Source organism: Anguilla anguilla, chromosome 14 (genome assembly GCF_013347855.1).
Source record: "Anguilla anguilla isolate fAngAng1 chromosome 14, fAngAng1.pri, whole genome shotgun sequence".
NCBI lineage: Eukaryota > Metazoa > Chordata > Actinopteri > Anguilliformes > Anguillidae > Anguilla > Anguilla anguilla.
In genome coordinates this window covers 40,215,818-40,235,190 of record NC_049214.1, presented here as the reverse complement: position 1 = coordinate 40,235,190, position 19,373 = coordinate 40,215,818, and the positions used below count along the sequence as shown (strand labels likewise).

At 45.2% G+C, this 19,373-nt stretch overlaps 1 protein-coding gene across 1 annotated transcript in view; it reads right to left on the bottom strand.

Moving 5' to 3' along the window:
- Positions 1-297: 297 nt before the first annotated feature.
- The window catches only part of LOC118212903 (BCL2/adenovirus E1B 19 kDa protein-interacting protein 3-like), a 34,527-nt gene continuing 15,451 nt past the window's right edge, over positions 298-19,373 (bottom strand). The window contains exons 3-6 of the mRNA XM_035391381.1: positions 17,088-17,166; positions 15,410-15,513; positions 11,344-11,493; positions 298-4,947 (exon numbers count right to left, since the gene is read on the bottom strand). Of these exons, the coding sequence (XP_035247272.1) occupies positions 4,899-4,947; positions 11,344-11,493; positions 15,410-15,513; positions 17,088-17,166 (382 nt within the window). The 3' untranslated portion in view covers positions 298-4,898. The remainder of the gene's footprint in view (positions 4,948-11,343; positions 11,494-15,409; positions 15,514-17,087; positions 17,167-19,373) is intronic.

The following is a 19,373-nucleotide window of genomic DNA, read 5'->3' as shown; positions in this document are numbered from 1 at the left end:
CATTGCACATTCAAACAAACAGCCACAGCCCGTGGGCATCACAACGTCATGTCAGAGGGGACTGGGGCATTTAACGACAAAAGAGCACAGACCATTATTGGCATGCAAACACACACACCTACATGCATACACACACACACACACACACACACACACTAAGAAAGCTAAACCAAAAGCCTGTGTTTACAGACCATTTTAATGGAACAAGATGAGTGTTGTAACAAGTGCTAGTTTTACAAGCTTAATTTTTCATTTCAGATGGTTTCATACAGCTGAACGTCATGAAACCAGACAGCATGTTTTTTTTTAATGAATTATTTTTATCACGCGACATTGACTAGAAGAAGTGGAGACTTAACCGTGACCTCACAGATGACAAAAGGAGAATAGAGATAATTTTATGTTCAGGCCATGTACAGTAAGTCTGTTTTTGTGCCGGGAATGCACATCCCTGGGGTCGCAGGAGCTGATAAAACGATTTTAAATTTTCATAAGGAGGAAACGTGGCCATTACCGGCTCCTTTCCAGCTCTAAGCAGCAGGAAGTGTAGAAAGCGCTGTTAGCAGGCTCCCAGTCAGTCGCTCTGCCACTCTTCCACTGCACCTTGAGGGGGGCGTGTTACCCGTTACTATTGGCGAGAAAGTGCAGAGTCGGTTTTCCGGATTGGGCGGAACTGCTGGTCAGCGAAAATTTGTCCCTTGGGGGGAAGCTCGGTATACGCCTGTTGCTTAATAACCGCCAGAGAAAGCGATGCAAACATGGAACGGCATTCTGTACACACAATCGGTGCGCTACGCGTTTGGCTGACCTGAATGTGCAACACCGAGATTCTGCATTAAGAAGTCTTCAGCAAAGGAGATCTGGATCTGATTCTTGTCGGCCTTGGAATCACTGCTCGTATTTTCTTACATGAACGTGACAGTGTGGGCGTAAATGAGTGACACAATCGCGTTTCTTAAGAGACAGCTAGAGAATGCATTGTTTTACACGATCTAGAGGACGCAAACGCATCTGAAGCACAGCGAAAAGCGGCCCAGACTCGCAGTGCCGTAGCGAAGCTTTGAGAGCTACACACACATGCACACACACGCGCGCACCCACGCACGCACACGCACGCACGCGCGTACGCATGCACACACGCACACATACATGTGCGCGCCCACACACACACACACACTTTCAAATACATTCACGCTCAGAATGGGGGACTCTCAGTATCAGGAATACGGGGATTTCTCAGCCAAGGCATTTTCAACACATTTTCACAAATATACAGAAAACAGACAGTGATCTGAGGTCTTTCTCCCTCTCTCTCTGCTGGGGAAACGGATCCAGGGTTAATCAGGTTATTACATCAGAAGATGCTCCTGGACTCCACCGGCTGCACACTGAAAGGGTAAATATGGAGTACGGAGAGGGGCCCGTCATGCCCCTGCAGAATACAAATAACAAAAGTGTAAAAAAAAGGGCGCATGCTGACCCACATTTCAGATCAGCTGCTTAATTTCAGATTGCAGATTTAGCAGCAGAATTATGGAGAGATTAGACTCAATATTAATATATAACATAATGACGAGAACAGGCCAATCAGCCCAATGAAGCTTGCCATTTTCCAGGCTAAATTGTAGCTGACAAATGTGTCTTTCATGATCCATAAATAAGAGGACAAGTCACAAATCTGTTTTACTATCCACACACAAATATCTAACAACTTGTCTTTTAAATGAATGTGCACTGATTTGTACAAATGCAAACATATTCGTGAATACATATTTTTCCTTTTGCACAAATACCTCATGCTTTGTACATGAAAAACAAAAATATGTTTCCAGTTTCCACGTGTATTTCGTGCAATAACACATTCTAGACAGACAGTGTAAAAATGGCCAGTGTAGTGCTGAATCTGCACTGGCAGTCGAGTCACACGTGCGCATTCAGCAACACAAATGCCACAGTTTCCTTTTTATTTTTATTTTTTATTTTGAGACATTGCTCTCGCGGTTCCTGTGCCATGATCCACACACAAATAGATGGCAGTCTTTCTGTGGTGCTGATTGGGCGGTAGACAGTAAAACACACTTGGGGCTTGTCTCTTATTTATGGATCATGATGCATACATTTGTCAATAATATTGAGACTAATCCCTCTCCGTAACGAAATCCCTGGAGCATGTTAATCTCACCTCTCAGTCACACAATGGACTCGCAAACACAGAAATGCACAAAATGTTTTAAAAATATAAATAAAAAATAAAATAAAAAAAGACCTCCACTTTGGGGCATTTTGATGCATTGAAAATTTTAATGTCAAGTTATTTTTTTTTCCAAATTGAGGGGGAAAAAACAAAACAAAAATAACAACACAGAAACAAAGAATGCGTTTATCATTAGTGCTATTATTATTACTTATGTTGGAAAGTCTTCACCTGGCTCTGTTATACCTTTCCTCCAGATGAAATCGAGGATTTAGCCAGTTCATCTCGCCAAGCAACTGTAAATTTAATCTATCTTATCGGAGTAAGATGACATGCAGGAACAAGAAATAAAATAAAACAAAACAAAATAAAAAGTCAGGGCCACAGTGGGAGCCAAAACGTGGTTGAAAAGGAGCTTGTGGTTCAATCACACTGGTAGAAAACAGTAAAGTTAAACAGAATTGTCTCCAGGGAAAATCTCCAGGGACACTTTGATAGCTGTGTTCACGGCTCTCTACAGCAGCCATAAGCAGACGCACAGCTGACCCAGCCTAAATCCCGCTCAATATTGGCACATAATGCATTTTAAAACAATTGGTTAAATTCAACACAGGCCCTAATCTTGAAATATATTTATATCATATCAAACAAATATAAAACAAACCATCTGATTTATTTGGTAAATGTTTGAGCAGTGACTGGATGGTAGCCATAGCAACAGTGTGAACTGTCCCCATTCATTCTGGAGGACAAGCAGGGCTGCCAGCTACTTGTTTAAGAAAGAAAAAAGACTGATTTCTCACCAAGGAAAGTAGTGTTCTTCTTCTGTCCTCCCCTTCAATCTCCATCCCACAAAATAAATAAATGAAAACAGCATTTACTGTCACATCTCTGAAACCTCAGAGAGGGCCTGATCATATCTACCACAGTCCTGGGCTCACCACAATACTAATGGGTCCAGGGTGTTCACTCAATTAATCTGGCGCTCCTGAACTACATTTCCCATGAGCACCATCAGTGAGAAGCTGCACACTCTGGGGAGCTGTATCGCAGACGTCTCAGCTGAAGGCCTAATACGTGCCCAAGGGGGCAGCAGAAGGTACGCTGAGTGTGGTGCATTTCACATTCACAGCAAAGAGGAGGCCATTGTGTTAGACTTTCTCCCAGGACACCCGCACACGCTCAGGAGCTCTTCAGGCACACACGCATCACGGCAGCCCTGTACACCTCACCAAACCCCTCCTGCTTAGAGCTCGCGCAAACTGACTCTCCCTCGTACCAGCCTCATCCTCATTCTTCAGCACAAAAAGAAAAACAGGCTTGCAATAACACGCTCAATTTTATGCTCCAAGGTCAAGACAAACAACTGACTTGAAATAACCTCTTTCACAAAGGATCCAACTTTAAAAGCAAACAAAACAAGGGAATAATCTTGGTAAAGTAAAGTAAACAACACTGAAGCCTTTCTGCAGGACAGCACGTTGGTTTAATATTGTTTTATCCTATAAAAAAGGGAGTAGACAAATAAGCTGCATCCTCCATTATTCCCCTGCTCAGTGCAACAGCACAGACCTCACAGTGGCCCACTTTCTTTGCAACGCCCCCTGTTGGCTGGACCTGCAACTCGATTTGATGGACAACCTGAAACACATGTTTCCATGGTAACAAAGACTGTAATTTTCCTTGGTAAGCTTTCGAATCAATACAAGCCACCAACTAAAATGATATATGTTATATATATACTGTAGGAACAATAGTAATAATAATAGTATTAACAATAATGATGATAGTAGAACAAACAAAAATAATACCAGAGCATATTCACATTTCCAATTTGGGGATTTCTTCTTTCCAATAATGGTAAGATCACTGTTGGGGTCTAAGGGTCAAATGGGTCAAGGCTAGACCTCAAATCAGACTCCCTCCTCACCGTCAGCACCTCTGACAACACACCCCATAACCAGAGTACCGCACACTCCCATCCCTGACACAGTGACACTGCAACACACCCCGTAACCAGAGTAGCACACTCCCATCCCTGACACAGTGACACTGCAACACACCCTATAACCAGAGTACCACACACCCCCATCTCTGACACAGTGACACTGCGTATGAAGAATGTGTGGCTCACTGCATCTCAACAACACACCCCATAACCACACTCCCTCTGCATTTCCATGCAACGACAGAGCAAGTCCGCTGAAATGAGTCTCCATGGCAACAGAGACATTCCATTCCCTCAGCATCTCAGGTGTCCGTCGGATGTGACCCATGAGGTGAGGGACCCGCCACTCAGCCACGCCCAGAAACAGCGCCAGGCAACGACAGCGAAACAAAACGAGACGAAAAATAAAAAAGACGCTATAAATGAAGAGTAACAGAAAGAGAGAGATAGAGAGAGGGGGGTGCACTATAGAGAGAACCCCCCTGTGGGACCCCACTATTTCTAAAGCTCCTTCCTCTCTAAGACCCCGCCCATTCCTCTCTAAGACCCCGCCCCCTCTAAGGCCCCTTACCCACAACCACATCAACCTCCATGGCAAGAGAGAGGGAGGGAGGGAGAGTGAGAGAGAGTGAAGGAGAAAAAGAAAAAGAGAGAGAGGGAGATAGAGGGGGGATAGGGAGAGGGCACTCTGAATACAAAGTGACATATTCTTTCCAACACAGCTTGATGGAGCCCAGGCACTTGTTTTCTTCATGTTCAGAAGGAGCTGGTGGGGGGCGTGGTCAGTCTCTTCCCAATGTACACCCTGGTGGGGGGGGGGGGGAGGGGGAAGGAGGGGGCGGGAGAGGCAGGCAGAGGAGAAAAAGAGTGATGCTGAAATAGCACTGAGACTTCCGATTCGGATCACTGTACAAATGATTGCATTTGGTTTAAGACTTGTGTTTCCTGTACATGACCAAAAAGAGCCGCTCAGCTGCAGGACATGCAAAGGGGAGCGTTCTGGACTGCAGTGGCCTGTCCACACAGGAGGCAGAACAAGGCTGGCCTACTGGCCGTTTTTCACCAGACTGAAAACCCACGTTTTCAGACTACGACTAATGCACTACTTTTAAAACCGCCTTCTCCCTTATTCTGCACGTGAGGCATTAATCCCTAGGCTGGTGCAGATTTGATTGGAGCTTTCTTTATCTATAGCCCTAATGGTAGTTTTCCAGCCATGTTGATGCACTTTCTGTGAGTTGCTTTGGTAAATCATGCTATATTCCTGATCTGTAATCTGTGTGTAAGGGTGATTAAGGGCGTGGCTTCCTCTGTCCTGTGTGTTAGGGGCGGGGCTCCTGGCCCTCTGAGATTCTCTCTGTTTGAGGCCTGCAGGACAGCTGTGCCAGGAAGCAGACTGGACTGGGTGTGGCCCCCACAGCTGCCTGCCTCCTGCTGCCATCTGCTGGACAATCTTGGAACTACACACTGCCTGCAAATACACATGCAGTTCCGTGAAAAAAATATTTGTCCCCTTCCTGCCATTACATATTTCTCACACTGAAGGTTTCATATCTTTAGACAAAATGTAATATCAGACAAAGGGAACCTGTAATCACAAAACACATTTTAAAAATTATTAATTTATTTAATAAAAAAAGTTATCAAACACCCACTTGAGAAAGTACAGTTCCTTCAGAAAGTATTCAGACCAATTTGTCTGAATTAAAGCAGTCCTACAAAGAACAGTGGGGTAAAATTCCTCAACAGCGATGTGAGACTGATATCACGTCAAAAAAACGTGTTTGGTTACAGTTATTGCTGCTAAAGGTGGTGTAATTACAGTGCCTTCGGAAAGTATTCAGACTCCTTCACTTTTCACACATTTTATTACATTACAGCCTTATTCTACAACTGATTAAATTCATTTTTATTCTCATACTCTCATTATTAAAAATAAAAAACACACACATTTATTTATCACATTTATATAAATATTCAGACCCTTTACTCAGTACTTTGTTTAGGCACCTTTGGCAGCGATTACAGCCTCGAGTCCTCTCGAGTATGATGCTACAAGCTTGGCACTCCTGTATTTTTGGTATTTCTCCCATTTTTCTCTGCAGATCCTCTCAAGCTCTATCAGGTTTGATGGGGAGCGTTGCTGCACAGCTATTTTCAGGGTTCTCCAGAGATGTTCGATTGGGTTCAAGTCTGGGCTCTGGCTGGGCCACTCAAGGACATTCACAGACTTGCCCCGAAGCCACTCCTGCGTTGTCTTGGCTGTGTGCTTAGGGTCGTTGTCCTGTTGGAAGGTGAACCTTCGCCCCAGTCTGAGGTCCTGAGTGCTCTGGTGCAGGTTTTCATCAAGGATCGCTCTGTACTTTGCTCTGTTCATCTTTTCCTTGATCCTGACTAGTCTCCCAGTTCCTACCACTAAAAAACATCCCCACAGCATGAAGCTGCCATCACCATGCTTCACCGTAGGGATGGTATTGGCAAGGTGATGAGTGTTGCCTAGTTTCCTCAAGCTGTGAGCCTTGGCATTGTGGCCAAGGAGTTCAATCTTGGTTTCATCAGACCAGACAATCTTGTTTCTCATGGTCTGAGAGTCCTTTAAGTGCCTTTTTGCAAACTCCAAGCGGGCTGTCATGTGCCTTAAATGAGGAGTGGCTTCCATCTGGCCACTCTACCGTTAAGGCCTGATTGGTGAAATGCTGCAGAGATGGTTGTCCTTCTGGAAGGTTCTCCCATCTCCACAGAGGAACTTTGGAGCTCAGTCAGAGTGGCCATCGGGTTCTTGTTCACCTCCCTGACCAAGGCTCTTCTCCCCCGATTGATCAGTTTGGCCAGGTTTGTTCTTCTGGACCTTCAATGCTGCAGAAAAGTTTTTGTCCCCTTCACAAGGTCTGTACCTTGACACAAGCCTGTCTCGGAGGTCTACGGACAATTGCTTCAGCTTCATGGCTTGGTTTTTGCTCTGACATGCACTGTCAACTGTGGGACCTTATACAGACAGGTGTGTGCCTTTCCAAATCATATCCAATCAATTGAATTTACCAGAGGTGGACTCTAATCAAGTTGTAGCAACATATCAAGCATGATCAATGGAAACAGGATGCACCTGAGCTCAATTTCGAGTGTCATAGGAAAGGGTCTGGAAACTTACAGTTGAGGCCAAAAGTTTACATACACCTAGGCTAAATATATTCAAACTCAGTTTTTCACAACTCCGCACATTTCATGTTACCATACATTTCTTTTGGCAAGTCAATTAGGGCATCTACTTTGTTCACATCAGAGGTAATTTTAAAACAATCAATTAAAGACAGATTTATTTCAGCTTTAATTCACTATATCAGAATTCCAGTGGGTCAACAGTTTACATACACCAAGTTGACTGTCTCTTCAAGCAGTCTGGAAGTTTTCATAAATTGATTGGCCAATTGTCCTAATTAGGAGTTCATTTGGAGTTAATTGGTACCTGTGGCTGTATTTAAGGGCCTACCTTTAGAGTCATTTCCTTTTTGCCCTTGATACCATGGGAAAATCCAAGCAACTCAACCAAGACCTCAGAAAAAAATTCTGGACATCCACAAGTCCGGTTCCTTGTTAGGAACAATTTCCAAACAACTGAAGGTACCACGAGCATCTGTACAAGCAATTTTATGCAAATATAAAAATCTTGGGACCACACAGGCACTGCATCGTTCAGGAAGGAGGCACAAATTAAATCCAGGGCTGAACGAACTTTGGTCCGAAAGGTTCAACTGAACCACAAGACAACATCAAAGAAACTGGTGAAGGAGTTGGAGGCATCAGGTACCAAAGTATCTAAATCCACCATTAAGAGAATCCTACATTGCCATGGCCTGAAATGCTGTCGCACAAGAAGGAAGCCCCTACTCCAAGACTGGCATAACAAAGCCAGGACGAATACCTAGCCTTTTGGAGGACTGTTTCCTGGTCAGATGAAACAAAAATTGCTGTTTGGCCATAATTATCAGCGCTATGTATGGAGGAAAAAGAGTGAGGCTTTTAATCTGAAGAACACCATCCCAGCTGTGAAGCATGGCGGTGGCAGCATCATGTTGTTGGGGTGGTTTGCTGGAAAAGGGACTGGTGCACTTCAGAAAATAGATGGCATCATGAGGAAGGAGGATTATCTAGAAATACTGAAGCAACACCTCAAGACATCATTAAACATTAAAACTTGGTCGCAACTGGGTCTTCCAGCAGGACAATGATCCTCAGCATACCTCCAAAGTTGTAACAAAATGGCTTAAAGACAACAAAGTGAAAGTATTGGAGTGGCCGTTGCAAAGCCCTGACCTGAATCCCATAGAAAATTTTGTGGACTGAACTGAAAAGGCGTGTCGAGCAAGGAGGCCCACAATCCTGACTGAGTCACATTAGTTCTGCCAGGAGGAATGGGAAAAAATTCTGGCAAAGTACTGTGAAAAGCCTGTGGAAGGCTATCCCAAGTGTTTGATTCAAGTTAGGCAATTAAAAGGCAATGCCACCAAATACTAACAAAGTCTATGTAAACATTTGACCCACTGAAAATCTGATATAGTACATAAAAGCTGAAATAAATCAGCCTCTTAGCTATAATTTTGAATTACCTTATTATGGAAATAAAGTAGATACCCTAAGTGACTCAACACAGGAAATGTATGGTAACATGAAAAGTGTTAAGTTGTGAAAAATTGAGTTTGAATGTCTTTAGCCTAGGTATGTAAACTTTTGGCCTCAACTGTATGTAAATGTGAAATCAGTTTTTTATTTTTACTAAATTAACAAAAATGTCTAAACCTGTTTTCGCTTTGTCATTATGGGTATTGTGTGTAGATTGATGAGAATAAAATGAATTTAATCAGTTGTAGAATAAGGCTCTAATGTAATAAAATGTGGAAAAAGTGAAGGGGTCTGAGTACACTACCTTTCGCAGCAATAACTGTAACCAAACACGTTTTTTTGACGTGATATCAGTCTCACATCCCTGTTGAGGAATTTTACCCCACTGTTCTTTGTAGGACTGCTTTAATTCAGACAAACTGGTAGGTGTTCCAGCATGAACTGCTCGTTTCAGGTCCAGCCATGGCATCTGCACTGGGTTCAAGTTAGGACTTTGACTAGGCCAGTCCACAACTTTCATTTTGTTTCTTTTCAGCCATTCAGATGTGAACATGCTTTTATGTTTTGAACATCTCTTACAGCACAAACCAATTACAGCTTCAGCTCATAGATAGGTGACCAAATATTCGCCTTAAATGTTTTCTGATGCAGAGCAGATTCATGGTTCCTTCAATAATGGAAAGTCATCCAGGTCCTGAGTCAGCAAAGCTTCCCCACCTTACCACAATACTACCATCATGTTTGACTGTTGGTATGATGTTCTTACTGTGAAATGCTGTACACCAGACATAATGGGGTCCATCGTCCACAAAGTGCCACTTTTGACTCTTCTGTCCTTAGAATATTACTCCCAAAGTCTTGGAGATCATCCAGGTGCATTTTTGCAAATGTGATACAAGCATTGACGTTTCTCTTGGTTAGTAGTGATTTCCGCCTTGCTACTCTCCCATAATCCAATTTTTTCCCAGTGTCTTTCTTATTGTGCAGTCATGAACACTGACCTTAACTGAGGCTAGAGAGTCCTGCAGTTCTTTTGGTGTTCTTCTGGGTTCTTTTGTGACTTCCTGGATGAGTTGTTGATATGCCCTTGGAGATATTTTGGCTGGCCAGCTGCCCCTGGGAAGATTCACCACTGTTCCAGGTGTTCTTCATTTGAAGATAAAGGCACTCACTATAGTTGGTTTAGTGGAGTCCCACAGCCTTAGAAATGGCTTTGTAACCCTTTCCTGACTGATATATATCAACAACTTTTTTCTCATCTCTCCTGGAATTTCCTTTGATTGTGGCACAGTGTGCTTGTAGAAACTTTGTGGTGACTACTTCACTCTGATATGTAATGAGGTTCAATATGAGTGAGGTTTATATTCAGCAGGACTGGCTGCAATTAAGCCTGGCTGTGTTCAGTCAGCTGAGTCTAATTATCAATTAAATTAGCTTAATTGATTTATTGAGTTACTTTTTCATATGAGTGATATGGGTGTTTGATAACATTTCTCCTTGAATAAATTAAATAATTTCAAAAACGTGTTTTGTGTTTACTCCGTTTCCCTTTGTTTAATATTATATTTTGTCTAAAAATCTGAAACCATTCAGTGTGACAAATATGCAATAACAGGAAATCAGGAAGGGCATATACTTTCTCACGGCACTGTCCATACTGTATGGAGGTACGCGCAGAAGTGTGTGTGTGTGTGTGTGTGTGTGTGTGTATGTTTGTGCATGTATGCCTGTATTTATATGTACCCATGTGTATTTATATGTACTACATACAGATACATCTACAAATTATGTGTAGCTATGCTTGCGCGTATTAGTATATGCAGAAAGATATGTGCATGTGTTTGTGTACAGCATTTAAGCTTGTATATAATCTTGGATATAACCATATACGCACATTTTGTAGCATTGATTTGAAAAACTCTTTTGTTGCTTTGGCAGTATGATTGGGATCACGGTCTTGCTGTAGGATGAAGTGCCGTCCAATTAGTTTGGAGGCATTTGGTTGAATTAGGGCAGATAAAATTTGCCATCACTCTAATACAAGTGAAAGTTGGTCCTATCTGTCCACAAGTCCTTCTCAGCAAACTGTAACCTGACCGTTCTGTTTTTGCAGCAAACTAGTTGTTTGCCTCATGCAGTGTAGCCTCTATAGTTCTGTTTGTGAAGTCTTCTACGGGCAGTTAATGATGTTCCAAACAGTTGACTTTGGTAAGCCTAAGGTTTGGCCTATATCTCTGACAGTTTTTTTCATGTTTCTCAGCTTCGTAATGGCTTCCTTGACTTCCATTAACCTCCTGTTGACAATCGGCCTCAAATTAGGGACAAATACCCTGAAAGGGGGGGGGGGGGGGGCTATGTATAAAAAGTGCAGTAAGTTCTACACGGTGAAACCAGTGTGCAAAAAATACTCTTTCATAAAAGCTAAGAATCTGCACTTAAACCACATGTGAATTGTTTGTAAAATTGTGGAGTGCAGAGCAAAATCAAGAAAAAAGGTTACATTTCAATCATTATGGAGCTCACGGTATGTTTTTGTGTATATACGTTATAAGCGTGTGCGTATGAATGTGCGGCGTTCTCTCACCCGAGTCCAAGCACGAGGATGTGAGAGAGCAGCAGGGAGGGGATGAAGACTTTGAGGAACTCGGCGGAGAAAACCCCGCCTTTCTTCATCACTCCCGTCTTCCTCATGCTGAGCGTCACGGAGCGTCTGGGGTGTCGGAAGTGGAACTCTCTGAGGGCCAATGACATCATAACAGTCACAACTGTAGTAAAGCCACGTATGTGCATGTTTGCAAGTCGCTCCGTCTGAAAGGGTCTGCCAGATTACTGTAATCACATCAACATCTTAAAACTTCCATTCCGGACCCCGTAAACAGCCACATAAAAACAAAAACACACATTTCAGATCTATTTTTAAATGCCAAGCAGTCAATATGCCAAGAGATAATGCATGAGGGGTCTTGTTTATAGAATATTAATCTCATCAGTAACATCAGTTATCCAAAAACACAAATGCAAAGTTTTTTCCCTTTAAAACATCTATACAATACTAAATAAATATCTGGCTGGTCATTGGATGCTCTTCATATTCAGCCAGCACACACAGATCATGAGAGACATTCTGCCTCTCTCCTCTCTCTAACAATCAGAAGGGTTTGTGCCAACAGGAGAAACTGAGCCAATTGTTATTTATCTGTCTGCTGGACATAATGGATTCACAGAGGAATATTTATTAAAAGCCTACCCGAACCATCTATCATCCGGTTAGACAACAAGCCCTTTTAATCACTTAGTCAACACTTGTACAACACTATTAAACATAATATAACCCCTAATCATGTAAACAATGACGGTACAACCCTATTATATCTATGACAATCATTTTATTTGGTGTCATTCCTGCTAGAGTTCTTAAGTTTTGGGAGCAGTGATGAATAGATCTCTTGCCACTGGTACAGTTCCATCTTATTTCAAAACTGCTGTGGTTCAACCCCTCCTCAAGAAACCTAGTCTAGACTCTTCTATCCTTATAAATGAACTATAGGCTAATTTCAAAACTTCCTGGCTAACTTTCTTGAGAAAATTGTTTTTAAACAGCTACTTTAATCTTCTGAAGAAAAAAGGTCTCTGCTCTGAGCACAGCACAGAAACTGTCCTGGTTCATGCGGGCAAATTTGCTTATAAATACTGATTCCATTAGATCTCCTGTTCTGGTTCTTTTAGACTTTATTGCAGCTTTTGACACCATTGATCATGTGATCTTGACAGAACCTGGGTTTGTCCTGCAGATAGTGTACTGGGTTGGTTTAATTCCTATCAGTCTTGTAGACAATGTTCTGTGACAATTGGCGAATGAGTGTCCTGTTACTCCTATTACCTGTGGAGTCCCCCAAAGATCTATTTTAGGGCCAATTGCCTTCTGAATTTATGTGCTGCTCCTTAGAAACATTATTCATAAGAATGTGTGTGAGCGGATGTGCTGTGGTTGTGCTGTGGAAGTGTGAGTGGATGTGCTGTGGAAGTGTGAGCGGTTGTGCTGTGGTTGTGCTGTGGAAGTGTGAGCGGTTGTGCTGCGGTTGTGCTGTGGAAGTGTGAGCGGTTGTGCTGCGGTTGTGCTGTGGAAGTGTGAGCGGTTGTGCTGTGGTTGTGGTGTGGAAGCGTGAGTGGTTGTGTTGTGGTTGTGCAGTGGAAGCATGAGTGGTTGTGCTGTAGAAGCGTGAGCTGTTGTGCTGTAGAAGCGTGAGTGGTGGTGCTGTAGAAGCGTGAGCTGTTGTGCTGTAGAAGTGTGAGCGGCTGTGTTGTGGTTGTGCTGTGGAAGCGTGAGCTGTTGTGCTGTGGAAGTGTGAGCGGTTATGCTGTAGAAGCGTGAGTGGTGGTGCTGTAGAAGAGTGAGCTGTTGCGCTGTGGAAATGTGAGCTGTTGTCCAGTGGGAGAGTGAGCGGTTGTGCTGTGGAAATGTTAGCTGTTGTGCAGTGGGAGTGTGAGCTGTTGTGCAGTGGAAATGTGAGCTGTTGCGCTGTGGAAATGTGAGCTGTTGTGCTGTGGGAGTGTGAGCTGTTGTGCTGTGGGAGTGTGAGCTGTTGTGCTGTGGGAGTGTGAGCTGTTGTGCAGTGGGAGTGTGAGCTGTTGTGCTGTGGAAGTGTGAGCGGATGTGCTGTGGTTGTGCTGAGGAAGTGTGAGCGGTTGTGCTGTGGAAGTGTGAGTGGTTGCGCTGTGGTTATGCTGTGGAAGTGTGAGTGGTTGTGCTGTGGAAGTGTGAGCTGTTGCTCTGTGAAAATGTGAGCGGTTGTGCTGTGGAAGTGTGAGCGGTTGTGCTGTGGAAGTGTGAGCGGATGTGCTGTGGAAGTGTGAGCGGTTGTGCTGTGGAAGTGTGAGCGGATGTGCTGTGGTTGTGCTGTGGGAGTGTGAGCGGTTGTGCTGTGGTTGTGCTGTGGAAGTGTGAGCGGTTGTGCTGTGTTTGTGCTGTGGAAGTGTGAGCGGTTGTGCTGTGGTTGTGCTGTGGAAGTGTGAGCGGTTGTGCTGTGAAAGTGTGAGGGGTTGTGCTGTGGAAGTGTGAGCTGTTATGCTGTGAAAGTGTGAGCGGTTGTGCTGTGGAAGTGTGAGGGGTTGTGCTGTGAAAGTGTGAGGGGTTGTGCTGTGGAAGTGTGAGCTGTTATGCTGTGAAAGTGTGAGTGGTTGTACTGTGGAAGTGTGAGGGGATGTGCTGTGGAAATGTGAGCGGTTGTACTGTGAAAGTGTGAGGGGTTGTGCTGTGGAAGTGTGAGCTGTTATGCTGTGAAAGTGTGAGCGGTTGTACTGTGGAAGTGTGAGCGGATGTGCTGTGGGAGTGTGAGCTGTTGTGCTGTGGGAGTGTGAGCTGTTGTGCTGTGGGAGTGTGAGCTGTTGTGCAGTGGGAGTGTGAGCTGTTGTGCTGTGGAAGTGTGAGCGGATGTGCTGTGGTTGTGCTGAGGAAGTGTGAGCGGTTGTGCTGTGGAAGTGTGAGTGGTTGCGCTGTGGTTATGCTGTGGAAGTGTGAGTGGTTGTGCTGTGGAAGTGTGAGCTGTTGCTCTGTGAAAATGTGAGCGGTTGTGCTGTGGAAGTGTGAGCGGTTGTGCTGTGGAAGTGTGAGCGGATGTGCTGTGGAAGTGTGAGCGGTTGTGCTGTGGAAGTGTGAGCGGATGTGCTGTGGTTGTGCTGTGGGAGTGTGAGCGGTTGTGCTGTGGTTGTGCTGTGGAAGTGTGAGCGGTTGTGCTGTGTTTGTGCTGTGGAAGTGTGAGCGGTTGTGCTGTGGTTGTGCTGTGGAAGTGTGAGCGGTTGTGCTGTGAAAGTGTGAGGGGTTGTGCTGTGGAAGTGTGAGCTGTTATGCTGTGAAAGTGTGAGCGGTTGTGCTGTGGAAGTGTGAGGGGTTGTGCTGTGAAAGTGTGAGGGGTTGTGCTGTGGAAGTGTGAGCTGTTATGCTGTGAAAGTGTGAGTGGTTGTACTGTGGAAGTGTGAGGGGATGTGCTGTGGAAATGTGAGCGGTTGTACTGTGAAAGTGTGAGGGGTTGTGCTGTGGAAGTGTGAGCTGTTATGCTGTGAAAGTGTGAGCGGTTGTACTGTGGAAGTGTGAGCGGATGTGCTGTGGTTGTGCTGTGGAAGTGTGAGTGGATGTGCTGTGGAAGTGTGAGCGGTTGTGCTGTGGTTGTGCTGTGGAAGTGTGAGCTGTTGTACTGTGGAAGTGCTGTGGTAGTGTGAGCGGTTGTGCTGTGGTTGTGCTGTGGAAGTGTGAGCGGTTGTGCTGCGGTTGTGCTGTGGAAGTGTGAGCGGTTGTGCTGCGGTTGTGCTGTGGAAGTGTGAGCGGTTGTGCTGTGGTTGTGGTGTGGAAGCATGAGTGGTTGTGTTGTGGTTGTGCAGTGGAAGCATGAGTGGTTGTGCTGTGGAAGTGTGAGCGGTTATGCTGTAGAAGCGTGAGTGGTGGTGCTGTAGAAGCGTGAGCTGTTGTGCTGTAGAAGCGTGAGTGGTGGTGCTGTGGAAGTGTGAGCTGTTGTGCTGTGGAAGCGTGAGTGGTTGTGCTGTGGTTGTGCCAGCTGTGTGGCAGTAGAAAGGGTCCTCTAATGGTGAGCAGCGGTTGCTTTGTGATGGAGACTGACGTGGTTTTGCTGCAGTACACAGGTAGGACACAGACTCACTTGGGGGGAATGTTTTCAGGCCGACTGGACCAGTCCACCACCCAGTCAGACCCTTTCATCAGAATATCCTCATCCCTCTCTTTCTCCATGCCCTCCTCCTCTGACTGTAGTGAGAGAGAGGGAGAGGGAGCGAGAGTGAGAAAGAGCAAGAGAGAGAGAAAGAGGGAGAGAAGGCAAGAAATAAAAAAAACTGTCAGTGTTTACAGTGGGCTGGCAGGACAGTTTGGTGAGGCACAGGAGATGGGGGTGGAGCCTCATTATGGCTGTGATAGTGAGGACTAGAAGCCGAAGGGTGTTGCGAGGGAGACGGAGGAGTGGGTGTTAGAGATGGACTGTGAGACAGGGTCAGGAGTGGGTGTTAGAGATGGACTCTGAGACAGGGTCAGGAGTGGGTGTTAGAGATGGACTCTGAGACAGGGTCAGGAGTGGGTGTTAGAGATGGACTCTGAGACAGGGTCAGGAGTGGGTGTTAGAGATGGACTCTGAGACAGGGTCAGGAGTGGGTGTTAGAGATGGACTCTGAGACAGGGTCAGGAGTGGGTGTTAGAGATGGACTCTGAGACAGGGTCAGGTGTGGATGTTAGAGATGGACTGTGAGACAGGGTCAGGTGTGGATGTTAGAGATGAACTCTGAGACAGAGTCAGGAGTGGGTGTTAGAGATGGACTCTGAGACAGGGTCAGGAGTGGGTGTTAGAGATGGACTCTGAGACAGGGTCAGGAGTGGGTGTTAGAGATGGACTCTGAGACAGGGTCAGGAGTGGGTGTTAGAGATGGACTCTGAGACAGGGTCAGGAGTGGGTGTTAGAGATGGACTCTGAGACAGGGTCAGGAGTGGGTGTTAGAGATGGACTCTGAGACAGGGTCAGGTGTGGATGTTAGAGATGGACTGTGAGACAGGGTCAGGTGTGGATGTTAGAGATGAACTCTGAGACAGAGTCAGGAGTGGGTGTTAGAGATGGACTCTGAGACAGGGTCAGGAGTGGGTGTTAGAGATGGACTCTGAGACAGGGTCAGGAGTGGGTGTTAGAGATGGACTCTGAGACAGGGTCAGGAGTGGGTGTTAGAGATGGACTCTGAGACAGGGTCAGGAGTGGGTGTTAGAGATGGACTCTGAGACAGGGTCAGGTGTGGATGTTAGAGATGGACTGTGAGACAGGGTCAGGTGTGGATGTTAGAGATGAACTCTGAGACAGAGTCAGGAGTAGGTGTTAGAGATGGACTCTGAGACAGGGTCAGGAGTGGATGTTAGAGATGGACTCTGAGACAGGGTCAGGAGTGGGTGTTAGAGATGGATTCTGAGACAGGGTCAGGAGTGGATGTTAGAGATGGACTCTGAGACAGGGTCAGGAGTGGGTGTTAGAGATGGACTCAGAGACAGGGTCAGGAGTGGGTGTTAGAGATGGATTGTGAGACAGGGTCAGGAGTGGGTACAGGAGATGGACTCTGAGACAGGGTCAGAAGTGGGTGTTAGAGATGGACTCTGAGACAAGGTCAGGAGTGGGTACAGGAGATGGACTGTGAGACAGGGTCAGGAGTGGATGTTAGAGATGGACTCTGAGACAGGGTCAGGAGTGGATGTTAGAGATGGACTCTGAGACAGGGTCAGGAGTGGGTGCGGGAGATGAACTCTGAGACTGGGTGCGGGAGATGGACTTCCGGAGGACAGCTGTGGGTTACCTGGCTGTCCCTCCTGCTGGACATCTCCACGTCAAACGTGATCTGGCCCTCGTCCTGTGGGCTGTGGGGCCTTGGGGGGCTGAGGAAAGAGAAGCACACAGACACACACTCCGTTATGTCATCGATGACACGCTGCACACATTCACTCCCCAGTTTATTATGGTCTGTGTGGAGCGCGGCCACTCCCACAGTGCGATAGCTCCGCCTCTCACCTCCTGAGAGAAACAGCACACTGTATCACTAAACTGGGCCACAGACTGTCCTTGATTGCACCAGGGATAGCAAGCCCACACACACACACACACACACACATTCACGCACGCTCTTAGTCACACACACACACACACACACACACACACGCACATGTACATGCACACACACACAGACTTAGATGCACACACACATACACATACACTCAGACACACACTCTCACACATACACACACACACACACACGTTTGTATTGCTATACTTGTGAGGACTTCCCATTGATTTACATTCATTCTGTAACCTCTAACCCTAACCCCAACTACTACATGCCTAACCTTAACCCTAACCTTAACCTAATTGTAACCCTAACCCTAACCCTAAGTCCTAACCCTAAAACAGCCTCTTGAACTTGTGGGGACCAGCAAAAGGTCCCCACCTTGCGTAGTTTTCCTCATCTTTCTATCCTTGTGGGGACATTCTGTTCTCACAAAGATAGTAAAACATGCCCACACACACACACACACACACACACACACACACGCATACACACACTCACAAACAGACACACACACACACATCCACATACTTATGTTGGATGGTTTTAGTCCAAGCCCTGGACCTATGATGCAACTCAGGGGCACAGTGCACCTAAAACTTTTGAGCAAGTGCAGCATCAACATGCTAGTCTAAACCTCTGTCCTGTCACATCAGCTAACTAGCTACCTGTGCTAGCTAAAATTAGCTGATTAGCAATAATGCAAATTTGCTAATAGTTAGCGAGCAACTGAGGAAAACAGCTTGCAAACTTGCTGTCTCCTGTGAATTCCCAACACACGATCTGCACGGCTATTCATGCAACTGATTGGGCAAGTTTTACCTGGTCATTGAACATATCCCAAACCCAAACTTCAAGCGCTGCCATTTTGCACCGTACTTTGCTTCATTTTATTGGCATCACTGATTGTTTTTAATGTTTTCATTTTCCATGTGTTCTCAATGACTGGACGACTAGCCAATGAATGTTTACCCAAAGCTAGCAAACCACCAGGCTGAGTAGACAGTAGAAGCCACCAGAAAGCTAATTGTACTACCTACTTAACCAGCAATCAGGTAACTAGACGCTTTGCAAAGGGAGCTGAAAGATGATTGAATGTGTTTGGTTTTAATATTTTTTAATTTTGCCACCTTCACAGTCAGTGATCAGTCATACCACTCCAGCTTGCCAACTGTGCGGCTGAAGTCCTTCAATGTGCACCGCGAGTTGGGTACCAGGAAAGAAGTTCTGATGCTAAGATGTTGACATGTCCTCCCATTTCTATCTGGTGCATGGAGGGTCAATGTACAATTCTGTCCCATAGAGGTAATATCTTGTGACTGTTTTATTATCTCTGATGCCAACTGACTTGTGGGAAGAACATGGGGAAAAGAGGATTAGGGGTTTACTGCAGTGTGTTGTGTGCCATATTTAGAAGAATACTCATATACTGCAAAGTCATCATGAATATAACAAATATGTTGATACGTTAATTTTATATTTGAGAGAGCGGCCAAAATAAAAAAATCTACTTAAAAAAAGATACTTGCCCCTTGAGTTTGTCTGGGCACGACGCCACTTATGCTGCTTATTGTCCAAAGCATACTAAACACTACTTCCAGCATAGATTAATGCAGATGGATTCCTGACAGAATGACCCAGGTAAATTACCTTCATCTAACAGAATGTCAAAGCTAATTACACAGCCAATCGCAGAAAGAGAAGCAGTCTCTATATGCCAACCCATATAATTCTGCTGCTTGTTATAGCTGATGTTTATTCATTATTACAGCAAATGTGATACCCTACATAAGTATACAGACATCATTAGGACGTAAATACTGTGACAGTGATGGCCTGTCCGAGGTTATTTTGATGTGCTGTTTGTTGAAAGTTGTGCAACATCTTGGAAATGCTGGTCTGTATCTCAGGCCCTGAAACCTGAGCCCTGTTGTGCGTGTGGGTGTGGGTGTGTGCATGAGAGAAAGAGAGAGTGTGTGTGTGAGAGAGAGAGAGAGTCAGAGAGAGAGTGTGTTTGTGTGT